At 42.7% G+C, this 20492-nt stretch overlaps 1 protein-coding gene across 2 annotated transcripts; it reads left to right on the top strand.

Annotated features, from left to right (window-relative positions):
* The first annotated feature begins 210 nt into the window (after positions 1-210).
* LOC139332829 (phosphatidylinositol transfer protein beta isoform-like) lies at positions 211-17422 on the top strand. Of its 2 annotated transcripts, XM_070964948.1 has the most exons (12): positions 211-278; positions 3133-3163; positions 5122-5267; positions 5459-5550; positions 5707-5714; positions 5860-5934; positions 6035-6118; positions 8548-8625; positions 11106-11216; positions 11723-11845; positions 13046-13124; positions 14680-17422. In XM_070964948.1, exons 1-11 carry the CDS (start codon positions 259-261, stop codon positions 13091-13093), a joined length of 816 nt encoding a protein of 271 aa, XP_070821049.1. In that variant the 5' UTR covers positions 211-258; the 3' UTR covers positions 13094-13124; positions 14680-17422. The 2 variants fall into 2 exon arrangements, with proteins under 2 accessions (XP_070821049.1, XP_070821050.1); XM_070964949.1 differs by lacking the exon at positions 13046-13124.
* The last annotated feature ends 3070 nt before the right edge of the window (positions 17423-20492 follow it).

Raw genomic sequence — 20492 nt, 5'->3', positions numbered from 1 at the left:
CCTGATCAGCTCATGTCCTTTTAATTACATGATCCACTGAATCACTTATGCTGCTTGATAAAACCATATGTACAAGAGGCGGGTTCAATCCGCTAGAGAGAGATTCTATTGGTTCATACCAATTAGCATGCCTCGGTCTGCAAATCACTGCTCTCGAGGAAGGGACTGGGCACCGCCCACAGCAGCTCAAGACGTCATCAGCACTTAACGGTAGCTGGGGCTGGGCAGGAGTTGTGGCACCGAGAGGAACGAGCGATCATGGTCCTCATCAAGGAGTAGTAAGTGCGATGTTTCAGTCTAAACTCCTCTTTTTTAAAAAAAATTCTGAAGTCAGTGCATTCTTAAATAACGGCTCCGGTTATTCGGGGCAGTTTTTTCGTTGTTTGAACACTACTGAAAACTTTTCATCTTGCTTCGGTGTCTGTGTCCGACGCACGAGGGAAGGGTGGGATTGCTTAAGAGCAGCTCAGGCCTATATTGCCGGCATTGACAGCGGGATAGCACTCTGACAGCTGCTGTTGTTCTACAGTTTCTCGTGTGTTCACTTTAAGCAGCTGGCTGCTAAACACTTCAGTCCATGAGTTATGCGTTTAAAGGATACGAGTTCCGCTATTTCTACCTTTAAGCCGTAAAATGAGTCACGAAGTAAGTCACGACTTGCTAATGCTAGTTAACATGAGTGTATACGAATGGGAAATCACCGAGCGTTGCTAATGTTATCTTAGCAGCATTGACACATAAACTCGTGGCGGCGCCAGCTAACCTTAACCAAGATAAGCAGCTTTGAGTAAATGTTGAATTCACTGTTTTTTCTCTCTTTTGTGTCAAACCAAGCGCTTCCAAACAACTAGCTAACTTGCTAGCGGTAGTAGTGATGAGTTTACGCTAGCTAGCAGCAGTGATGTTAGCTGTCTGAGTCATGAAGTTGGATCAGAAGACGCTCATGTTGAAATTAAAGCCATTATCAGTTAAGAAAACATGGCAAACGGCAGTGAACTTGTCACAATCTTGCACGGAAACATGTCTAGCTAATGTTAGCTTTCCACTTGACCTTTCAAAACTTTGTGCTTGGTGGGATATGAGTCGTTAAGGATGCTCGTTCTTAATTTTGGTAAACAATAAGCTTGAATGCTAGAGTGTAGTGTAGACAAACACCAGCAAACTTTGTTAATCACATCAGCAAAGTCTTAAAAGAAGTCCCAGATTTGGTTAATGCCTTTCATTTTGTTTGGCTGAATGTTAGAAAGATTAGGGTTCAGTCCATATTAGTCCAGTGTTTATGCATATTGCAACCACTTATTTGCACTCACAATCGAGTGACTGTGGTTTAGACCTAATTAGTATTTAAGTCCATGAACTAAGCTCTGAACATACTTGTTGTTCAGTTGGATAGTAGGAGTACATGCATGGAAAATTCAGAAACTTTAGCAAGATAGATATTAGAGTTATAAAACCATTTTACCACAGTCTAATTCCATGAAAGTTTCACTGGATTACTTTTAACAAGTTTAAAAACACACATGCACTTGAGCACTGCGTGGCCTCAATCCCATCAAATCACCTGTGTGGTAAACAGAAGTTAGTATAACCTGCTTTAATGCAAGAGCTCGTTGTTGGGTCACTCACATAGCTGGTACTTATTGAAGGCAGATTGTGTCTACATGTCTATTTCACAGGCTTTTACATCAAGATTATTGTTTTAAATTTGTTTTTTTGAAGCTGCATTTAAGTTGCTGTTTCTGGCCAGGGACTACAGATGAGATCTAGCCTTGTGGCTAGTTCTGGCATATTTACAGTAATGTGCACTGACCATGAGAAATTAATTAAATAAATAATATAAAATAAACATGTATTCACATTCATGTAGTGTGCTTTAGTGCTGTAGCAAATGCCATGCATTCTTTTTAAAACCATTACTCCTCATTTAAAGACTATGCCCCTGTCCAGTTCATTATTGAGGCCTGGCCTGTGCCCTCGATTGTGTTGAAAGTCAACATCACTCATTACAAAGCCTTGCTTTAGATTTGTCTCTGGCCTTGTCGTAGCAGCCTGGAGAGAAAATATAACCTGTCCCATAAAGATAACCTCATGTCAACACAAGTTTATACTGCAGTGTTAATTCTGGATAAAATGCAAATTCTCATCATCATGGTTTGCCACAAGTCCTCACCATTGAAGACCACATGGGCAGGAAAAGTGCAGTCAGAAATAATGATAAGAAAAAATGCCGCTCCAAATATTAACATGTCAGGGTAGAATTAAGCCTTGCTTTAGATTTATGCTTTGAGAAAACTTTCTCTCCTTCCTTTTTTTCCCTCGCGCTCTGTGGTTAGTGGTCATAGACTGAAGCTTCATGCTCATCGGGATAAATGATGCAGTTGGTTTGGGCAAAGCATACCACACCCTGAAGAAGTCTGTTGAGACATGAAGAAAAAAAGTTGTAGTCTACTTTCACTTTGCAAAAAGTAAATACTGACTTTAAGGTGTGGAGGTTTTATGTAATAATTATTCCGATACTTGTTTTTTCTCCTTCAAACAGCAGTACCTTCTGTCACTGGTCTGTGCTGCACATTTATTTCTTATATGCAATGTTGTTGGCCAAAAATGGCTCACTGCTGGCCTCCTTTGCTCTTCCCCTCGCTCCTCTTTTCATTGGAGTTTTCTTCATCTGTTGACCGTATCCAATCTCAGCTTTCCTCAGCTCAGTCTATTCCACTTCTGGTCTAGTGATGGGTTCCTCTCATCGTGCTGAAGTCAGCAGAGTGTCAGACTGGGCTGTAATAGTTTTTATCTCAGGAAGAGTGACCACAACCAGCTTCCTGTTCTTGTACAGTGAGAGGGTTACTGTGCATTGTTTTATTTTATTTCTAATGTGATGTGTGACTGTGGCATTACTGCTTCTTCTGCAGTGCTTCATGTATGGACATTTAATTAATTTCGGTCCAAACTAAGACTCAGTCATATGTTTCTGCACCTTCCTTGTGTGTAAAGCTATTTTTGCAGGTAATGTTAGTTATGCTTAAACTTGTTCTTCACTTTGAAATAAAATTGTAGTGCTTGTGGCTTATTGAGCAGTGTCTTTTAAGAAACAAGTGTTGTGTTAATGTTACCACACTTCTCTCTCTTTTGCAGCCGTGTGGTTTTACCCTGTAGTGTTGAGGAGGTGAGTAATCAGTTTTAGTCTTCCATATTATTATTCTGATAAAACGAGTCATGTTGTAAATAGCAGTATTTTTATTTTCATTGTAGAGTTTCTGGATTCCACCTAGTTTCTTGTACTTTTGCCTGTCCTTCCTCATTATGAATGACAACAAACAGCTCGATTGTAGTGACAGGCGCCATCTATGCCAGTGAACGCAGAGGATGTGAAATACTTGCCCTTTTTCTCTCCTACATTTCCGTTGCAGACTTACAACTGGTCAACAGTCACTTTTAAATAAAGAAGTGCATATGAACGAATTGGTTCATTCATTATTTTATTCGTTCCAGTTCCACCATAGTATTCACAGAACTTTTACACTTGTACCCCTTGCAATAGAGCCTGAATCTCTTATTTGGACTCAAAATGTGGCACACAGTGTTGGTTTATAATCTGTTAAATAAAGGCGTTCTCCTCTCAAAGAGTCAAGGCAGTGAATAATGAATGTACCACCATCTTATCATTTCCAGCGTTTCTGCTTTCAAGCTTCTGGTTACGAGTTAGTACAATGCAAACTTCTCCCAAAGAGCACAATTTGTAAATCTTGTGATTGATTTACAAGAGCAGGATTTGTTCCCTGTGTTTATAAAGGTTTATGTCATCAATCCCAGAGTCTCACCCTGCTGCCTTGTATGGTGATAAAATCTTTTGGCAATTAGTGGCCCATTTTAAAGCTCATTCCAAATAGTTAGAAAAAACAAGTGTTCCCTTTAGGGGAGAAAACACTAATAAGAGCTCTGGTAGCTAAAATACACACCACATCCACCCTTCTGTTGCACCGTCTGTTCAAACATCGTAACAGAAGACAGGAGTTCATTTGGCCTGCAGCATGTGGGAAAGACTTAAAGTTTGAAATGTAAATAGACTGTCCAGATTACGCTCTTTCATTAGATTTTGATTTGAAAATGCAGCAGCATGATCGGGGGAAAAAAACACCCATCCACTCAAATCCCACACCACAGGTCTGATACAGGCTTATTTGATGCCTTCTGCAGTAGTTTTTCTTGGCATGTTATATAAATCTGCAGCATATTAGAGTGACAGCAGGACCACAATCTCAGCATCCATCAGCTAACGTCTGATGATGATGATCTAGCTTCTGGGGGCAACGGCCAGTGTTTCGGAGCTTCTGGTATAGCTGGCGGATATCGGGATAACGGATATCTGGGCCAGGACTCCCTCGTCTGTGCACTGGTCCTTGTTTATGTTTAGAGTTTTACGTCCAGATGACATTTCGGCTAATATCTGCATATGTATGCAGATAAAATGGGTTCTGTGGCTGTGTTTCGACCAGTGCGTTCGGCCTCATTTGCGCTCTGCACTGACTGTTTACCTGCGTGCAACCAAAGCCTGTTCAAATTGTCCAATACCACTCAGACTATTAATGGAGACCGGAACACTTCCGATACCAAAATCTTGTCCCTTGCCTCCAGAGTCTGCATTCATATGCAAATATGTGTGTAGTGCTTAGCAGGTCATCACACAGTTTGCTAAATTTATGTTGCTCAACTTTAAACCACAAAGCAAGTGATAATTAATAATGATACAGTTGGAAAAGGAAACGCCTTTATTTATTTTATTTTTGCTGAACTGCTCACATGTCATATATGCAGATGTTGGTTCATTTAAAGGGGTTATAAACCAAGAAATGTTGAGAACCACTGTCCTAAAAAGCTGAAGACAAAGATAAAATGCAAAGAAGAGATTATTCTGGTTTATGATCCACATGCAGCTTATAATAAAAAAAATATTTAAATTTGCTGAAATGCAAATACTGTTTATAGCTGTTTCTTGTTTCAGGACATATTAGAAATAATGAAGATATACTGTATGTGTCATGGAGTCTATAGCATCAGCGAGCTTTACTTAGACCAGCTTTAGGTCTTGGTTTTGTAAGTGACTGATGTGTTTCTGTGTTCCAGTATCAAGTGGGACAGCTGTTCTCAGTGGCTGAAGCAAGTAAAAATGAGACGGGCGGTGGTGAGGGCATTGAGGTGCTCAAGAATGAGCCCTACGAAAAAGACGGCGAGAAGGGACAGTATACACACAAAATCTACCACCTAAAGAGGTACGTGCTTTTTTTCATTCAGGTCATGTGAAAGTGTAATAGCACAGTGCTACCAGGCAGTGGCAGCGTTGGCTTAGTTTTGTTGTGGAGTGTCGATCATTTTCCTCCTGAAGTCTTTCCTCTTGAACCTCAAATGTAGTATGTCTTCCCTCTGTCTTTCTCCCCTTACATCTACCGACCCCTCCCAATAGTAAAGTACCAAGGTATGTCAAGATACTTGCCCCTGAGAGCTCCCTTGTATTCCATGAAAAAGCCTGGAATGCCTACCCCTACTGCAGAACCGGTGAGTCTCCCCCCCATACCACTTTACCTTTGCTTTACCCTGAACCCCTTACTCCTCTCCATGGTTATATATGCTTTTCTTACTTTATACATAATATTTATACATACATTGTCTATTTTTTTCCCCCTTTTCTCTTCGTGCCTGGCCTTGATACAGTTGTGACGGTAGGTTGCCTGAAATGGCTTTTGTTTTGCTGTGTTTCTACAATTGTCAAAATATTCCTTCCAGTACATTTAAGGTCTTTACATATATTCAGTTTACTTTCTGCTCATGCAGTTCTGTAATATCCTCCTGTGCACTCCTCTCTAGAATGAATACATGAAAGATGATTTCTTCATTAAGATTGAGACGTGGCACAAACCGGACCTTGGAACACAAGAAAATGTGAGTTCCTCTCTGTCTTATCGAGAACGTATCCAGTTTGAACATCAGATTTGAGTTTGTGTGCGCTTCTGACAGTTTTTCTGTTTGCTTGATTGTTCAGGTGCACAAACTAGACGGCTTCACATGGCAGAGTGTAAATGTTGTGCCCATTGACATTGCAGACAGAAGTCAAGTGTCCGCTGCTGTAAGTAGAAACTCGACCGGCACGTTTCCAGTGGAAGATAAAAACACAGTTTGGCGCCTTCATGTGGACGAGCATGATAATTAGCAAGCTGTCTGCCAAACCCAGTTCACTTTACATCAGGGATGTTCAAATTGGTCATATTGGTTTATTTTTGACAAGCAGTGGTCTGTTCATTCTGTTTATTTTTGAGCTTTTGAAAAAAAAAATCTTTATAGACTCAGAAACTTCTTCATTTTGGTGTTAGTTAATTTCAGAAGCTGCTGGGACAATAAGAAATTTGAGCATTAATATATCAACATAAATACTGTCACATTTAAATATTGTGTTTTCAGCACATCGTATTGCTGAAAATAAGGACTGAAGCCTGTCAGAATTTCGCAGAGCCTTGTCCTTCAGTGTTTAAAAAGCCCACATTGATTTTATTTCTAATGGTTTGAAATGGAAAAACCTGCAAATCAACACATGGAGAAGGCTTGAATCCACTAATGTTTGACATTTTTATTTGACAGATTACTTCACAAAGTTGGCAGTATTTCAGTTTTTGTAGTTTGCAGTTGATTGACTGATTGGTTAATCCACCTTTTGCTGCACTAGAACAAAAAAGAACTGAGCAAAATGAACTTGCTAAGCAATGTGGAATGATTTTTATCTGGCCTTTGAACCCACATATTGAACAGTGCAGGAGGGGTACTTCTTATACATTCAGTGAAACTAGTGGATGCAAAGCTGGAAATGTATTTAAATAAACTGTATTAGCAGAAGATGAAACGCTTACCTTTTTGGCTGACAGTAGATGGCAAGAACTGGCAGAAAATTAGACAGTTAAGTGTGGATTCATTTAATCCTTTCATTGTGTTTTGAATAAATGTGAATTATCTAACATTTGGTCTCCAGTTGACATTAAGCATCAGCAGCACCACAACATGTACACACTATTTGAGAATCCTAAGATTGCCTCAGTAATATGTCAAAATATAAAAATCAGTTGTTAATACTCCATTTGGAATCTCTGAAATCTTATTTGAAGATGTTGCACATTATTGCTGTTATTTGACATCACATTGCCTCATTTCACTGTGGCTCTGTTTGTGCGCGTGTATGTGTGGCTATTTGGCTGAGAAGCGTTGGTTTGTGTGTGTGTGTACGTGTTTGTTTGCGGTGGTTGGTTAACGAGGCGGAGGTGTTTGCCTAGCAGGAGGAGTGTGTTGTGTCTGAGGACCCTATCAGCCCTCAGCCTCAGGCATGGCTGCAGGGCCTGGGGCGTACCGCCAGCACAGATGAGTTTGTTAGTGTAATTAAGGCTCACAGTGCTTCATATGCCGGAACTAGACAAATACACACACGACACAAACACACTCGCACTCTAACACACACTCTCTTACTTGAGGAGTCGGTCCTTTTCGTGTACCACGGCATATCGATTCACAGACCTCATTAGTGCAGCACAGTGTATTGTTATAGTGTCGGAGCTCTCAGCATTAAAACAGCCAGATTATAGTGTGTGTGTGTGGGTGTGGGTGTGGGTGTGGGTGTGTGGGGGTTTCTATCTCTTTCCACACGTTTGGCACCCTCCTGTTGGCCGATAGCCCTGAAAAGTAGCTTTTAGCTGCAGGCGCATCATGATTTATTTAAAATTGCTGGGCCCTTGAGCTGTTGGTAATTTGAAAGCCATTTCATTTATTTGTATTTCTATTTTTTTCTGGGCTGTTTTATGAAGTCAACTTTGTCATGTTTGTCATGTGCTCATGTGCTTGGCATGCGCGCTCAGTATTTTTCTGTGTGTTTGGAGTGCTGTCGCAGTTAGAGCTGCTGTACTTGGACACACACACACATGCACACAGGGGAAGTGCAGCAACAGCAGCAGCAGTTTTCATCAACACACATGCAGGTGGATGCATGCACGCTCACTTACAAGAACTGGCTCCATTGTCACCCTAATTAAACAGATGTTTCTGGTGGCGTCAGCACCTCATAGATGGCCTTTTATCTCCCAGCCACTTAAAGCTGAGTTGTGTTCCGGTCTTGCTGCATGACATTATCTCCGGGGGGTGGCGGGTTTTGGAGAATGAGTGCGGTACTCTTTGGCCTTTTGGTGGCAGTGACTGCTGTGCTGCTCAGTTTAGAGCACAGCGAGTGAACAGTAGTGTTGAACAAAGACCGCCAAATCTGTAGCCTACTGAATGCCATAACGAAATCAAACTTGCTTTTGTTGCGTGGTTTGTTTTAGAAAATTAGAATAAAAACAGTCAGTATCTATTAGCATACTTTTTTTTTTTTAAATGGACAAAGATTTAAGACATATTTAATTCATGCTGTCGCAGTTTACATGTGTAAACATTTAAATTAGTCATCCAGATTACCTCAGCTTGTTGATGCTAAATATAAAGTGCTATGTATTGTGTTAATTATATAAATTGTTCTCATTGTAGGACTACAAGCCAGATGAGGATCCTGCCATGTTTACGTCAGCTAAGACCGGCAGAGGACCCCTTGGGCCAGCCTGGAAGGTAATGCTCTGGAAATGAGATAAATCACAATCACAGACAAATGGCAATTAATGTCACAGGAGACTAAACAAAGATTCAACCACGTTTGACCCTGTATACCAGACTATTTTTAAGGAGGGTAAATACCTGGTCCTTGGCATTCACAGGACCCGAGTCCACAGCTGTAGTTTCACATTTTTCGCTGCTATGATTGCACAAGACCTTAAATAATTGTCTGCAGAAAACTTTCCAAGGCACTAAATAAAGTAAGGTCGGTCATAATAAAATGGAAAGAATATGGAACATCTGTAAATCTGTCTAGAGCAGAGTGTCCTCCCCACAGAGAGGCCTATGCCAACTCTGAAGAAGCTGCAGGGTTCACTGGCTGGAAGGGGAGACACTATGCATAAAGCCGTTATTTGAGAAACCCACAACAATCAAAAAGCCACGATTGAAAACCAGTGGAATACAGTTCAGTGCTCTGAGACCAGAGATTGAGATTTTTTTATGTGTGGCGTTAGGTGGTGGCACCATCATGCTGTCAAGATGCTCCTCTGCAGCAGGTCTTAGCTTATGAATAAAGGAGACTGCAAGAGAACCGCTACTTTGGAGAAGATTTATTTTCCAGCAAGGCAACAACCCCAAATATTAAGCCAAAGCTACTCTGGAAATGCCTAAAAACAACAGTGTTGATGTCCCAGATTTGCAGAGTCACAGTCCAGACCTCAGTCCAATCAAGAAGTTGTGGCTGGACCTGAAAAATGCTTTTCAATCATTGTCCCTGTGCAGTTTGACAGCGCATGAGCAGAAGAGTGAAGAGAAATTGCAGTGTCAAGATGTGTGAGTCTGTAGACTTGAAATGAATATATCATCTCTACGTTTGACATAAAATTAGTTTGTGTTTTTCTATTTTTCCACACCAGCACCACACTGCCTGTAATAATCAGGAGAGCACAGGGCTGGAGGAAAGCTAGAGTGGGGTCTGCACAACTGCAAGGCTGCAGTTTGATGAAGACAAATCACCTCTTTCTCAGCTCTAATTGGATGTAATAGAAATTTCTGGTCCCCATGTCACAAAAGGGTCCTACTCTGAGCTCTGTCTGTCAGACTTTGTGTGCGTCAGAAGACGACGACAGAAATGGGAAAGAGGCTGTGAATGGACACTGATTCTAAATTTGACAAGCAGCAATTCTGTATAAAGGGGGGTTTGCTTTTGATAGTAAGTAATGAGTCTATCAGATGTAGCTCATCCACACAGAGAAACTTTGTCAGGAGTTTTGTTGCTTTCCCCTCTAAACCCTGCCGTACCCCGCAGCCTCACAAACGGGTCCTGCTCGCTGTTAGAGCGCTGAGGATTTCTATTCTGCTGTGGAGTCCTCAAAGTTCACCATGGGAAACTTTCCTCTACTTCAAGAATTTTCACAGAACAAAGGCAGCCAAACAGCTTTAAAAAGTATGAATAAAGAAGCACAACTTTTTATTTTGTGTTTTTAATTAGATCACTTTCCCGTCCGCTGTGGACATGGAAAAAGACTGTTTTTGAAAAGGTGAAAAAAAAGTAGTTATGTGACAACAGAGGCACAATTTCTGCCAGCTTCTCAGAGCAATAAAACTCTTGTCTATCTCTGCATGCACACATGCTTGCATATCGGTACCCTTTGTATTTCTGAAAACTTCTGCTCCTTTGAGTGGGGCACAGAGAGGGAGAGAAGAAATGTCACCGTAAGTGTTTTGATGTAGAATCCGTTTCATGTGAAGTTCTCCTTTAGCGATGACAACTTTTCTAAACCCACTGCAAATTTAGAAATGTTTCTCATTTCCCCTCTCTCGCTCTCCTCCATGATCGTGGCATCAAACGGCAGTGGGATGAGGGTGATTGAGGCGGGTCTGTGGCATTTTCTCTTGGAATGCCGAGCCAGAATGAAGTGATTAATTAAACAGGTGTTCTCGGAGGGAGAGTATGTGTGTTCTGGGGGCGAGCAGGTCCTAGGTGTTAATAATGTAACCAGCTTTGCACCGCGACGCCCTTATCGCTTCACGAGCACCGTTTTATCTGCCTTCCGTGGCCACAAAGGCATGCCTGTCGGGAACGGTGTCGCTGTCAGGGCGGAGGCAGAGAAATGGTCCCTTCATCTGGAGTTTATCCACTTTGCTCTGCCCCAACCCCCCCCTTCCTCCTTTTCTTCTCTTCTTCTGAGGGAGGCAGAGTGCAAGCAGCGGATGGATTTAGAAAGTGTGTTGTAGATTAGGGCACTTTTATCTGTGCACAGCACATCTTCATATTGATAATTATTTCAGCAAGCTCCATACCCAAAGCATTATGTATTAATGATTTTTTTTTCTAGCTTTGAATGCAGTCAAGATTAGTCTAAAATAATATTCTCTCAGCCTTCTGCTGTTTTTCACGATTATTCTCTCACTGGAAAGTTTTTGCTATGTTATTTATACCGATACTGCGCTTCTACATCTTTGTCATTCTTTTGTTGTTCTTCCTCTAACAGAAAGAGCTGGCTCGTAAGACTGACTGCCCAAGGATGTGCGCCTACAAACTGGTCACAGTCAAGTTCAAGTGGTGGGGCCTGCAGACCAAAGTGGAGAACTTCATCCATGAGGTTAGAGTGGCACGTTCATTGAAGTCAGTCAGAGCTGTTTTTTAGGCTTTTCCAGTTTGCAGAAGCAAACTGTTCCTCTTGGCTGTCTGATTAACCAACACCAACTCTGGATGATAATTCAGTGCTATTGATTTTGCAAATGTATCGTGATATGGTGATATTGTGTTTTTGTTGCACAAATGTTTAATGATTACATATAAATTGTAATTTACTGAATTTTGCCTGATTTATGCCAGTGAAACACAGTTCAATGCAATAAACATTAGTGTTATGAAATTTGACTTTCATTTTCCGTATTGTGAACGTACATCTCTAAAATAAGATCAATGACCTTTCATGCAAAGATGCAGCAAGTGCTCAACAACACAAGATCAGATAAAAAATAAACAATAAAAATAAGTAAAATAATCGCAATAATAATATCAAAAAATGAACAAAAGCAGAATAAGATATTGATTTCAACCATGTGACCCAGTCCTAATCAAGACTCTCGCTGTCTCCCTCAGCAAGAGAAGAGGATCTTCACCAACTTCCACCGCCAGCTCTTCTGTTGGATTGATAGGTGGGTGGAGCTGACTATGGATGATATCCGGCAGATGGAGGCAGAGACACAGAAGGAGCTCGACGAGGTGAGTGCATGACCGCGACACAAACATGAGAGTCTTTGTGTGTTTGACTGTTCTCTTTAAGTGTCTTTCAGTCAATGATGTCATTGTTTGAGATGCATGTGTTATGACACAGGTTATGACGCCATAACCTGTCATAAACATGCCATAGCAGGCCTGATTACCAAACTGTTTAGCTTTATGTGTGAACATTACATTAAGCTGTCATGTGTGTTTGATATTAGCCATCATGACACCATTATTATTGTGTCATAGATAGTTTCTCTATATTTCTAAATAATTTCCTTGACCATGACCACAGACTTATCATTAAAACCATTAAATATTATTACACTGTTAAATGCTTTTAAATACCTTAAACTAAAGTTATAGAAGAATTAGTGTTTTTTGCAGCTGCTGTTAGCTAGCTAGCTAAGTTAAGCGTGCAGCTAGCAGTCCCATTAGCTGACTGAGCTCAGAACACCGGACGGGTGTATGGCAGTATGTTTCAGATACTCAATGCTCAAGCTCCAGGCGTGGCACCAGTCTGTTTTTATTTATTTATTTTTATCGTGGTGAAGCTGCTGTCTTCTACTCACGAGACCTCGGATAAGTTAAATAAACGAGCAGCATCCTCGTTCCGTGGCTTTGTGTTGTGTTCGACATCCTGGGTGATTTATCTTTTATTATCTTATAATGAACTCCGAGTGAGTTTCAAAGATGTTTTCTTTCAGCCAGTTTGTTTCTTAATACTTTCCTTGTCTTTATTTACCAGTGGGTTTATTTATTTTACACTTCTCAACCCGAGTGAAAACATTTGGAGGGAAGCAGAAAGTTTTGTTTTTTTGGTCTTAATGGTGTGCTTTTGTCTGTTTTTTCATGTCCTGATATCGTGATAAAGGCTGCACTCATGAAATATGGACTGTTCAGAGTATTGAAATGAAACAGATTTTGATATCGACGTCTACCAGTTTCCAGATGAACATCACTGTATCTCTGGCTTCCCAGACCGGAACATTTTGGCGTGCTTTTCTTTCCGTTGACATGTTGCGGTACAAATGATTTCCTTTACCCTGATTGTATTTCAGAAGAAATTTTGGGATGAATAATTAGCAACAAACTCAACATTTTCTAAACCTTTTCCATGGTTACCCAGTCCAACTGCCCTCACAGGCTTCCTAATCCCTCTTTCTGTGATTTTACTGCGTTTTCATTTTTGTCTAGATGCGTAAGAAGGGCTCTGTGTGCGGTACAAAAGCTGCCGACGAGTAGCCAGGCCTGGTGTAGGTCTGAGCCTTGCTGCGTAAGTCTCACTGGTAGAGGCCAGTTTCTCAGATGCTTCTCTGCTCACTGTGGTTTTCTGGACTCACTCTTCACTGTTTGGGGTTGTGAAAAGGTTGTGTGTTCACTACTAATTGTGCACGTGTGTGTGTGCTTTCACATGTAACTCCATAGCTCATTCTGAGGTGGTTAATCAATAACACCAGATTTCAGAGGAATATGACGTGTGTGCTAGGTCGTTGGCTGTTTGCTGAAAATGCACCACGCTTTGCATGAGTGTGTCTTGTGTATGTGCTCACTTGTGCCTTGTCCGGTGGATATATCCAGACATCTGCGCAAACTTTTCTCAGAATCACACATGCTATTTTTTAAGAGGTGGCCAGCAGTTAAAAACATCCACAGAAGGCCTGCTCAAGACTTAGTACCTGCAGTCCAGAGCCTCTCCATAGAGGAACACCAGGCAGAGAAGAAAAACAGTCCTCTTTTCAAATCACAGGCTTTAATTTCTGTGAATCACATTCTCTGTAAAACCTTACCGCTGGTTTGCTCTTGGAACTCCTCTAAATATCAGTCTGGGAGCTCTTGGCCGTACAAGGAGAAAAAAGGAGGAATCCAGGCTGGACTGGCCAAAGCGGGCCAGACTCAAACATTCCTGGCTTACTACCAACATACAGCATTTTGTGCTTAACACCCCCCAAAAAAACACATGCACACACACACATATCTCGCCCAATTCAGCATGTGTTTCCCATTTTCCCTTGGAGTAAGTAAACAGGCGGGTGCCATCAAAGAGGGCTGTGGTGAGGAGGCTGATGAGGCCTGAACCGCTGGCTCAGGGGTCAACAGGGTCACAGTTGGACTGTGTGGGACAACACGGTGTGATGGCAGCCAACACCTACCAACATACAGTTATTGTTATTCAGGTTCTTGCCAGGACGGCACCGGTGTCCTGGTCCACAACTCTGTCTGTGTGTGTACTGGCCGGGTGCTGTCGGTGGAGAAGGGGGAAGGAAAGAGCAAGAATCAGAGGGGGGGGTCTTCAAGATGGCTCCTTTTTCCTCATTAACATACAAATGGAATTCTGCAGTTGAGAAGAAGTCTGTGCTGTGATTGAGAAAAGGGGGAGGGAGGATGGAGGAGTGGGAGGGTGAATCCTCGTGCCATTTCATCAGATCTGTCTATTCCTCTGTTTACAGCCACTGTTAGTTTGAACTGTTCCATTAAGGTGTTCGGCTATCAGATTCTAACACTAATTGACTTTCTAAAGCCATCAGCCTCAGGGTGGAAGAATTTGAAAGTGATGCTTTTATCTGCCTGGAAGACAAACAAGGAGCTTGATAAGAATTGTTGGAGCAGATTTTTAAGGAGAGGCTAAAGATTAGATTGCAAAAGGAAATCTGCTGTATTTTAGTTTTGATGGAAGACGCGAAACCCCACAGTCAACCAGAGGGAACGAAAATGCACCAGCAGCCATTCATGAAGGGTTCCACTGAATGCAAGCATCCACTAAACCTGCTCTCACCTGTTCAGCTTACATAACTCTAACGTGCTGTTTATTTTCCTCTGTTTCCCCACAGCTGCGCAAACAGGGTGAAATACGGGGAACCCGTGCTCCAGACGAATGAAAAGGCAAAGGATTTTAAACACCCATGATGACGGCAGCGATGGAGACTGTTCAGAGGGCTCCTTTGGTGCCACTTTTTACCTGAGCTGATCCGGGCTGTGGAGGAGGGAGCTCTGCTACCTGCAATCAATAGAGCCAATCCCTGACTTGCACCCAATCATAGACATTCTATACACTGAGGAATTGATTTCTAGAAACCGACACGATCCTAGCTGATAAGACTCTGGTTAATTTTGATCTCCTGTGCAGAGGAAGGCTACCTATCAGCATCATGTTATTGACGAGACCTAGCCTTCTGCAGAGATGTGACGAGGAGCTACTTGCAGTAGACAGATTTTTTTTTTTTCTTAGAAAAGCAAATTCATTGGCTCGATTCCACAGTGGCAGGTGTTGGACCAAATATTTACTCTATTGTTTTGATTTTCCTTCTTGTTCGTGTTATCTCCAAAATATTCCTCTCGAGATGCCCTGCCTGACCTCCCTTTGTCTCCTCCTCGGTTTTAACTGTACACACAGTGGCTCTGTGGTTTGCATTCCCTGGCATGAGTCTGTCTGTTTGTCATACTCATGTTCCTTCCTGCCACAGCCTCCATTAAGAGATTACTAACAGCCTTGGCGCCTTGGCCCGCTGTAATCCTTCCCCCATGACCCCACCTTACCCAAAGCACTGCATCTTATTAACACTGACAATCATGCCCGTACAGGTATTCACTCTCACTCATACAGATTTAATAGAAACCGCACACACAAGTGCATGTGCCACATATATATTGCGCACATGAGGATAAACATGTGAAATCATTCTCACACATACATGCACTCACAGGTGTGGATGCCTTTGCGCTGACTGATCTCTTAAAAGCTCGAGCTGGGCAGATCCATGCAAGCTTGTTCAGCGAAAGGATGTTACTTTGGTGTTTACAGCTCTGATTCCCCCCCCCCCTCCCTCTTTCATCCATCCACACACTCCCTATTCTGAAGACATTCACACGTAACATGCAAAACAGCATTCACCTCCCTAACAGATGTCCCCAGAGAAAAACTGCACTGAAAAACAGCCACAGATGGTGCTACACCCCTCCAGCCTCTGTCACAAGCCAAACTGCACCGCACTGCTCGCCCCACCTCACCCAGCCTCACCCAGCCCACCCCAGAGGCCCGTCTCACTCATCTGGTCCTCTGAGGTGGACGCTCTCTGAAAGGCCTCTTCTGCTGCATCACTCTCGGTGTGTTTTCTCAGTGCCCAGTCGACACCAGCACCGCACACTGCTTGCCTTAATCTCTGGACCTTTGTACCTATCGGACCTATTCTACCTGTCGTACCTCTGCTGCCAGCTCTTGCTCTAGCTACCTCCCTCGTTTCTGACTGGCAATTTTCCCGACACCTAACAGTTAGCACTAGCCATTAGCTGCTACTCGTGTGGGGTAAATGACGGTAGACAGAGCTTCATGAGCAACGTTGTCTGTGATGACGCTTCATTTCTTCTTCGCATGCGACTCCTTTCATGTTTCCTGATATTTGTCACAGTGCCTGAGCAAGTGCAATTCGTTCAGCAAGCAAAAATGTGTGTAAGCTGCAGCTGGAACAGGCTGTACACTGTTGTTCCTGCAAAGGGCTGCAGATTTACATCTTTGCCTCAGATCAGCCGTTTGATGGACATGCCATATTGATGACTTTTCAACTCCATAGTGCACTTTCTCGCCTTAGGCTTCAGAATCATGTGGCGCTGCCTACAGTGTTTCTCACTAGTGTTACAAGCATCTAAAGTACAAGTGGCTTCCTCATTTCAGTTTTTGTGTTTTTTTGTGTCAGTAATTTGTGCAACAGGAATTGAGGGGTTTGTTTTTAGAGATCTGTTTTCCATATTTTCCCTTCAAGACGTAGATGTAATTCAATACTCTGGGTTCAAAGATCCTGATGTTTTTATTTTCTGTAAACTGTATGAGGGAATGTGATCACTTCCTCAGTAATGGGTTATTGGCTTGTCCAAAGAGTGTGAATGGATTTCTGTTGTGTTTACATGAGTTCAGCAACAGTAATATAGGAAAATTTGGAGGCAGTTGTTAGAGGCAACACTTTTCATAGCTAAATCTTCTCAGGCCAACAATACGACACGAGGATCTTTTTCATATTGTTACTCATCAGTTGCCTCAAGCAGTTGACTTCCTTTCACTCTAGCATATCCTCCTCTGTGGGAGCCATGCTGTTACAGTTTCAGCGTGATTGAAAGTGGTTGTAGTGTAGCCTGTTCTGTCGCAGTGTTTGAGACAACCAGTTAGTCTTTGTTACTGCACTGAGGTGGCATGCTTCTGTCTCAAAGAGTGGAAAGTGTGAAACAATTGCTCTTCAGCTTAATCAATGTTTCCAAGTCTATCTTAATGATTCCTGCTGTCTGTTGACTGGAGGACCCAGTGGCTAAAAAGAACAACCTAAATCAATGGTTTACCATCTGTCACGACTGCGATATGGGGGAGAGGAAGTATTCACAAAGCAGCTGTACTGTCTTATCTAATTTATGGAATCTACAACTGTTTAATTTCTAAACCGCTTGCTTTTAAGTGTTTCTGATCAGCTTTTGAAATTCAGGGGACATGGTAGTGAATGTACGACATTTTGTGCCTTTTCTTTCTGTCGATCTTTTTGTGTGCCATTAAGTCTATGTATTGTATCTAAATATCAAATAAATTTTTGTCTGGAAATTAATTTCAGATTGTGCTTGTGATGTTCGACCGTACGGTGGTCGTTTGAAGGCTAAAGCTAAGGGGATGCGGTCAGACTCAGTGACCGGTTTCTTCCAACCTTGGGCCAGCTGATGCCAATAACAAGCCTATAGAAATGCATACCAGCTTGGAAAGCTGTCTCCTAAACATATACACTTTTTACTAACTCAATATTACAGCAGATTTTGAGGATGTCAGTAAAGCTTCGTTCAAGTAGCGTAGACCAGGGCTGAGGCTTGACTAAAGGTATTCGTTCTCTACTGTAAAATGCACATCGGATAAGATAAACATCCCTTCAGAAAAGTTTTCAGTGACTCCAGCGTGGACAAGACTTTGAGTGACCTGCAGGTCAGAAGAGTCGCACAATAACAGCGGAATTCGTGCTAAAGAGCAGGAAGAGCCGCCAGTCTGCTGGCTGAGATATCCGCCTTTTTTATTGTTTGTGGAGGAATGGTCACATGTGCCTGCTGCAAGGAAACCAGTCATATCTGCCCCAGAACAAGCAAATAATGCTGTTTCTAAAAGCGGAGATGGGCAGACTCGCCCACACACCTCCTGTTAAGTGGCAGCTCACAGTAGTCTACAGTAGGCAGGCATCCATCCATCCATGTGTCTCCCTCCTAAAGAAGATGAAGGTACATGTCATGAGTGAACCCCTGTCATTTAAATAGATGAGGCAACAGATGACAAGATGAAATGAATCTCAAAGGGAGGCTCAAGACTTGACATAGCAGGACGTCCAGGCACGCTGCCGAAGAAAGACTCAGTGTTCAGAGATAAAAACACTCTGTGATAGCCAGAGCGAGCAGCTTATTGCTTCAGTACGTACGCAGGGGTAACAATATTCTTAAATGTGTCAGAATGAATTGTATTTGCCTCCAACACTGAGAAAAAAAGCTTGTTTGTTGCACCACATGGCTGCATTCAATTCCTGCTACAAGATGACAAACTGGGATGAGAGCTTGAAGGGAAAATTTAGCTCCGAGTTCGGTCCACCCCGACCATGTTTGTGTACAGTATGTGACCTTCCCCAGGGGCCGGGTCTGCTCGGGGGCTACAGGTTTTCTTGGAGAGGAAAGTTATTTTTGGCTCGCACCGGTTGGCAGTGATGTCACGAGTGCTTCCTCATCGTCCGGGCTCGGGTCAAGCGTCGCCCCAGAGATTCTCCTGAGTTTTCCTGTTGTTCTGGGAGAGGTGGAAGAGGTGTGGAGCCAACCGATGTGGAGAGACGGGCAGGGTGGGGTGGGGGGGGGGTCTCTGTCGCATCCCTCCCCTTAATACAATGGTGGTTCTCTGGATGACAGATGCTACTTAACCCACCCTGACCCAGGGAGTTGTGATGGCTCAGCTGAGTGACAGGCCCATAGAGGACACACTGAGGCTCCGAACTGCACAGGACGCCGTCCCCCCAACAAGGGAAGGAACTGTCTCTTTGGGAAACCCCCACGGTAATATATGTCTATCTGAGGAAAAGCTTAACACTATGAATTAAGGGTAGAGAAGGGCAGCCACTTCTGCTATCTCGTCCAATTGAGTAAAATATTAAGACAAATTGAGCACTAAATCACGGCAGAGAAGAGTGGTATTGTGACAATTCTTAAAAGCCCGTAGACTGTCCATTGTCATGAAGTCGCCTCGGCAGCAGCTCTGAGCTGCATTTATCATCACTGGGGACTTGGGGGAGAAAGAGACCGTGCCGTCGGTTTGTCATACTTAACTTGTCTGTCTCCATCTGAGAAGGCTGCAGACAGCTAGTAGGAACTGTATCACTGGGGTGTTAGTATTACAGTCAGAACAATATCTTGATTTTTTTCCTCCCCCCCTGCTGTTGCAGCTGCAGAATACTTGTTTCCAGTGTTGTTAATGGGGTTTCGTGATTCTCCTTTTATCAGTTGAGAAATGAACACGAATCCTGTTTTTTTTTTGCGCAGAGCCGTGATGGCAGCCACTGCGAAAACAGTTTGATATGCACACACTTTGTGTTTGTCTGGGTAAAAGTCAAATGGGGCGACATCCAGCTGCCTCTCAGATGTGAAGGCATTCCTCTTGCAAGGTGATGCCGAGAAGAAAAACAAGTGTTTATCATCACAGCACCTCCAGAGCATCGCAACATGCTTCTCCTTCCTGCACTACAAGACGGATACGTTACACCACCCCTCCTTCAATACACAACCATATCTATTCCTGCCTCCTCGCTCTGAGCCGCTGTCCTCTCAGCTGCAATGATTGCATATCCACACCCCCAAAATTCCAAATACACACACACACACACACACACACACACACACACACACACACACACACACACACACACACACACACACACACACACACACACACACACACACACACACACACACCTTTCAATGCCTTGTCCTGACCTGTCTGCAGCCTCAGTCCTCACATACAGCCTTCTCTCGGCATAAAGTCTGCTTATCTGACTCGTATACTGCATCTGATTTGTAAACCTAATAAATGTAAAGACATTTATTCTGAAATATCACACGCAGACATTATATTCTTTCAGCTAGGGTTGTTCAAGAAGAAAATGACACATGCTGACCTGAGTTTTTAATCATTTTGGACTGGACTGCTTGGCTTTCACTGAATTCTTAGGGTTCCCTTAAAATAAGAGAACTCAGCTGGACTGGAGATACTTAAAACAAGCTAACACTGCACTCCTTCAACACATGAGAAATAACAGATTTCACAGTGATCGTGGATCTTTACGCTCTTACTCAAATATTTTATATGATTTCACATGATTTATAAACCAAATATGTAATATTTGCTTGCCATAGATTCATATTTAGACCTAAAAACTTCATGTACAGTAGATACCAGTTTAAATGTGCATGCCTTATTATATCTATAATTGTTTTTTGGATGCTTCAGCATGAAAGTGAGCAATTATCCTGCCCTCTCTCTGGCGCCAGCCGCTAGGTGGCACTGTGTCCGTTTGGTAAAAGTCCTCGGTTCCCCCCAAAGGTGCAGAACTGCCTGACACCAAATTCTCCAAATGCCCACTGTACACACAGTCGGAAA

The sequence above is a fragment of the Chaetodon trifascialis genome, chromosome 6, assembly GCF_039877785.1.
Source record: "Chaetodon trifascialis isolate fChaTrf1 chromosome 6, fChaTrf1.hap1, whole genome shotgun sequence".
NCBI lineage: Eukaryota > Metazoa > Chordata > Actinopteri > Chaetodontiformes > Chaetodontidae > Chaetodon > Chaetodon trifascialis.
The sequence above is the reverse complement of the archived record's forward strand: the minus strand, read 5'-3'. Positions and strand labels throughout refer to the sequence as shown.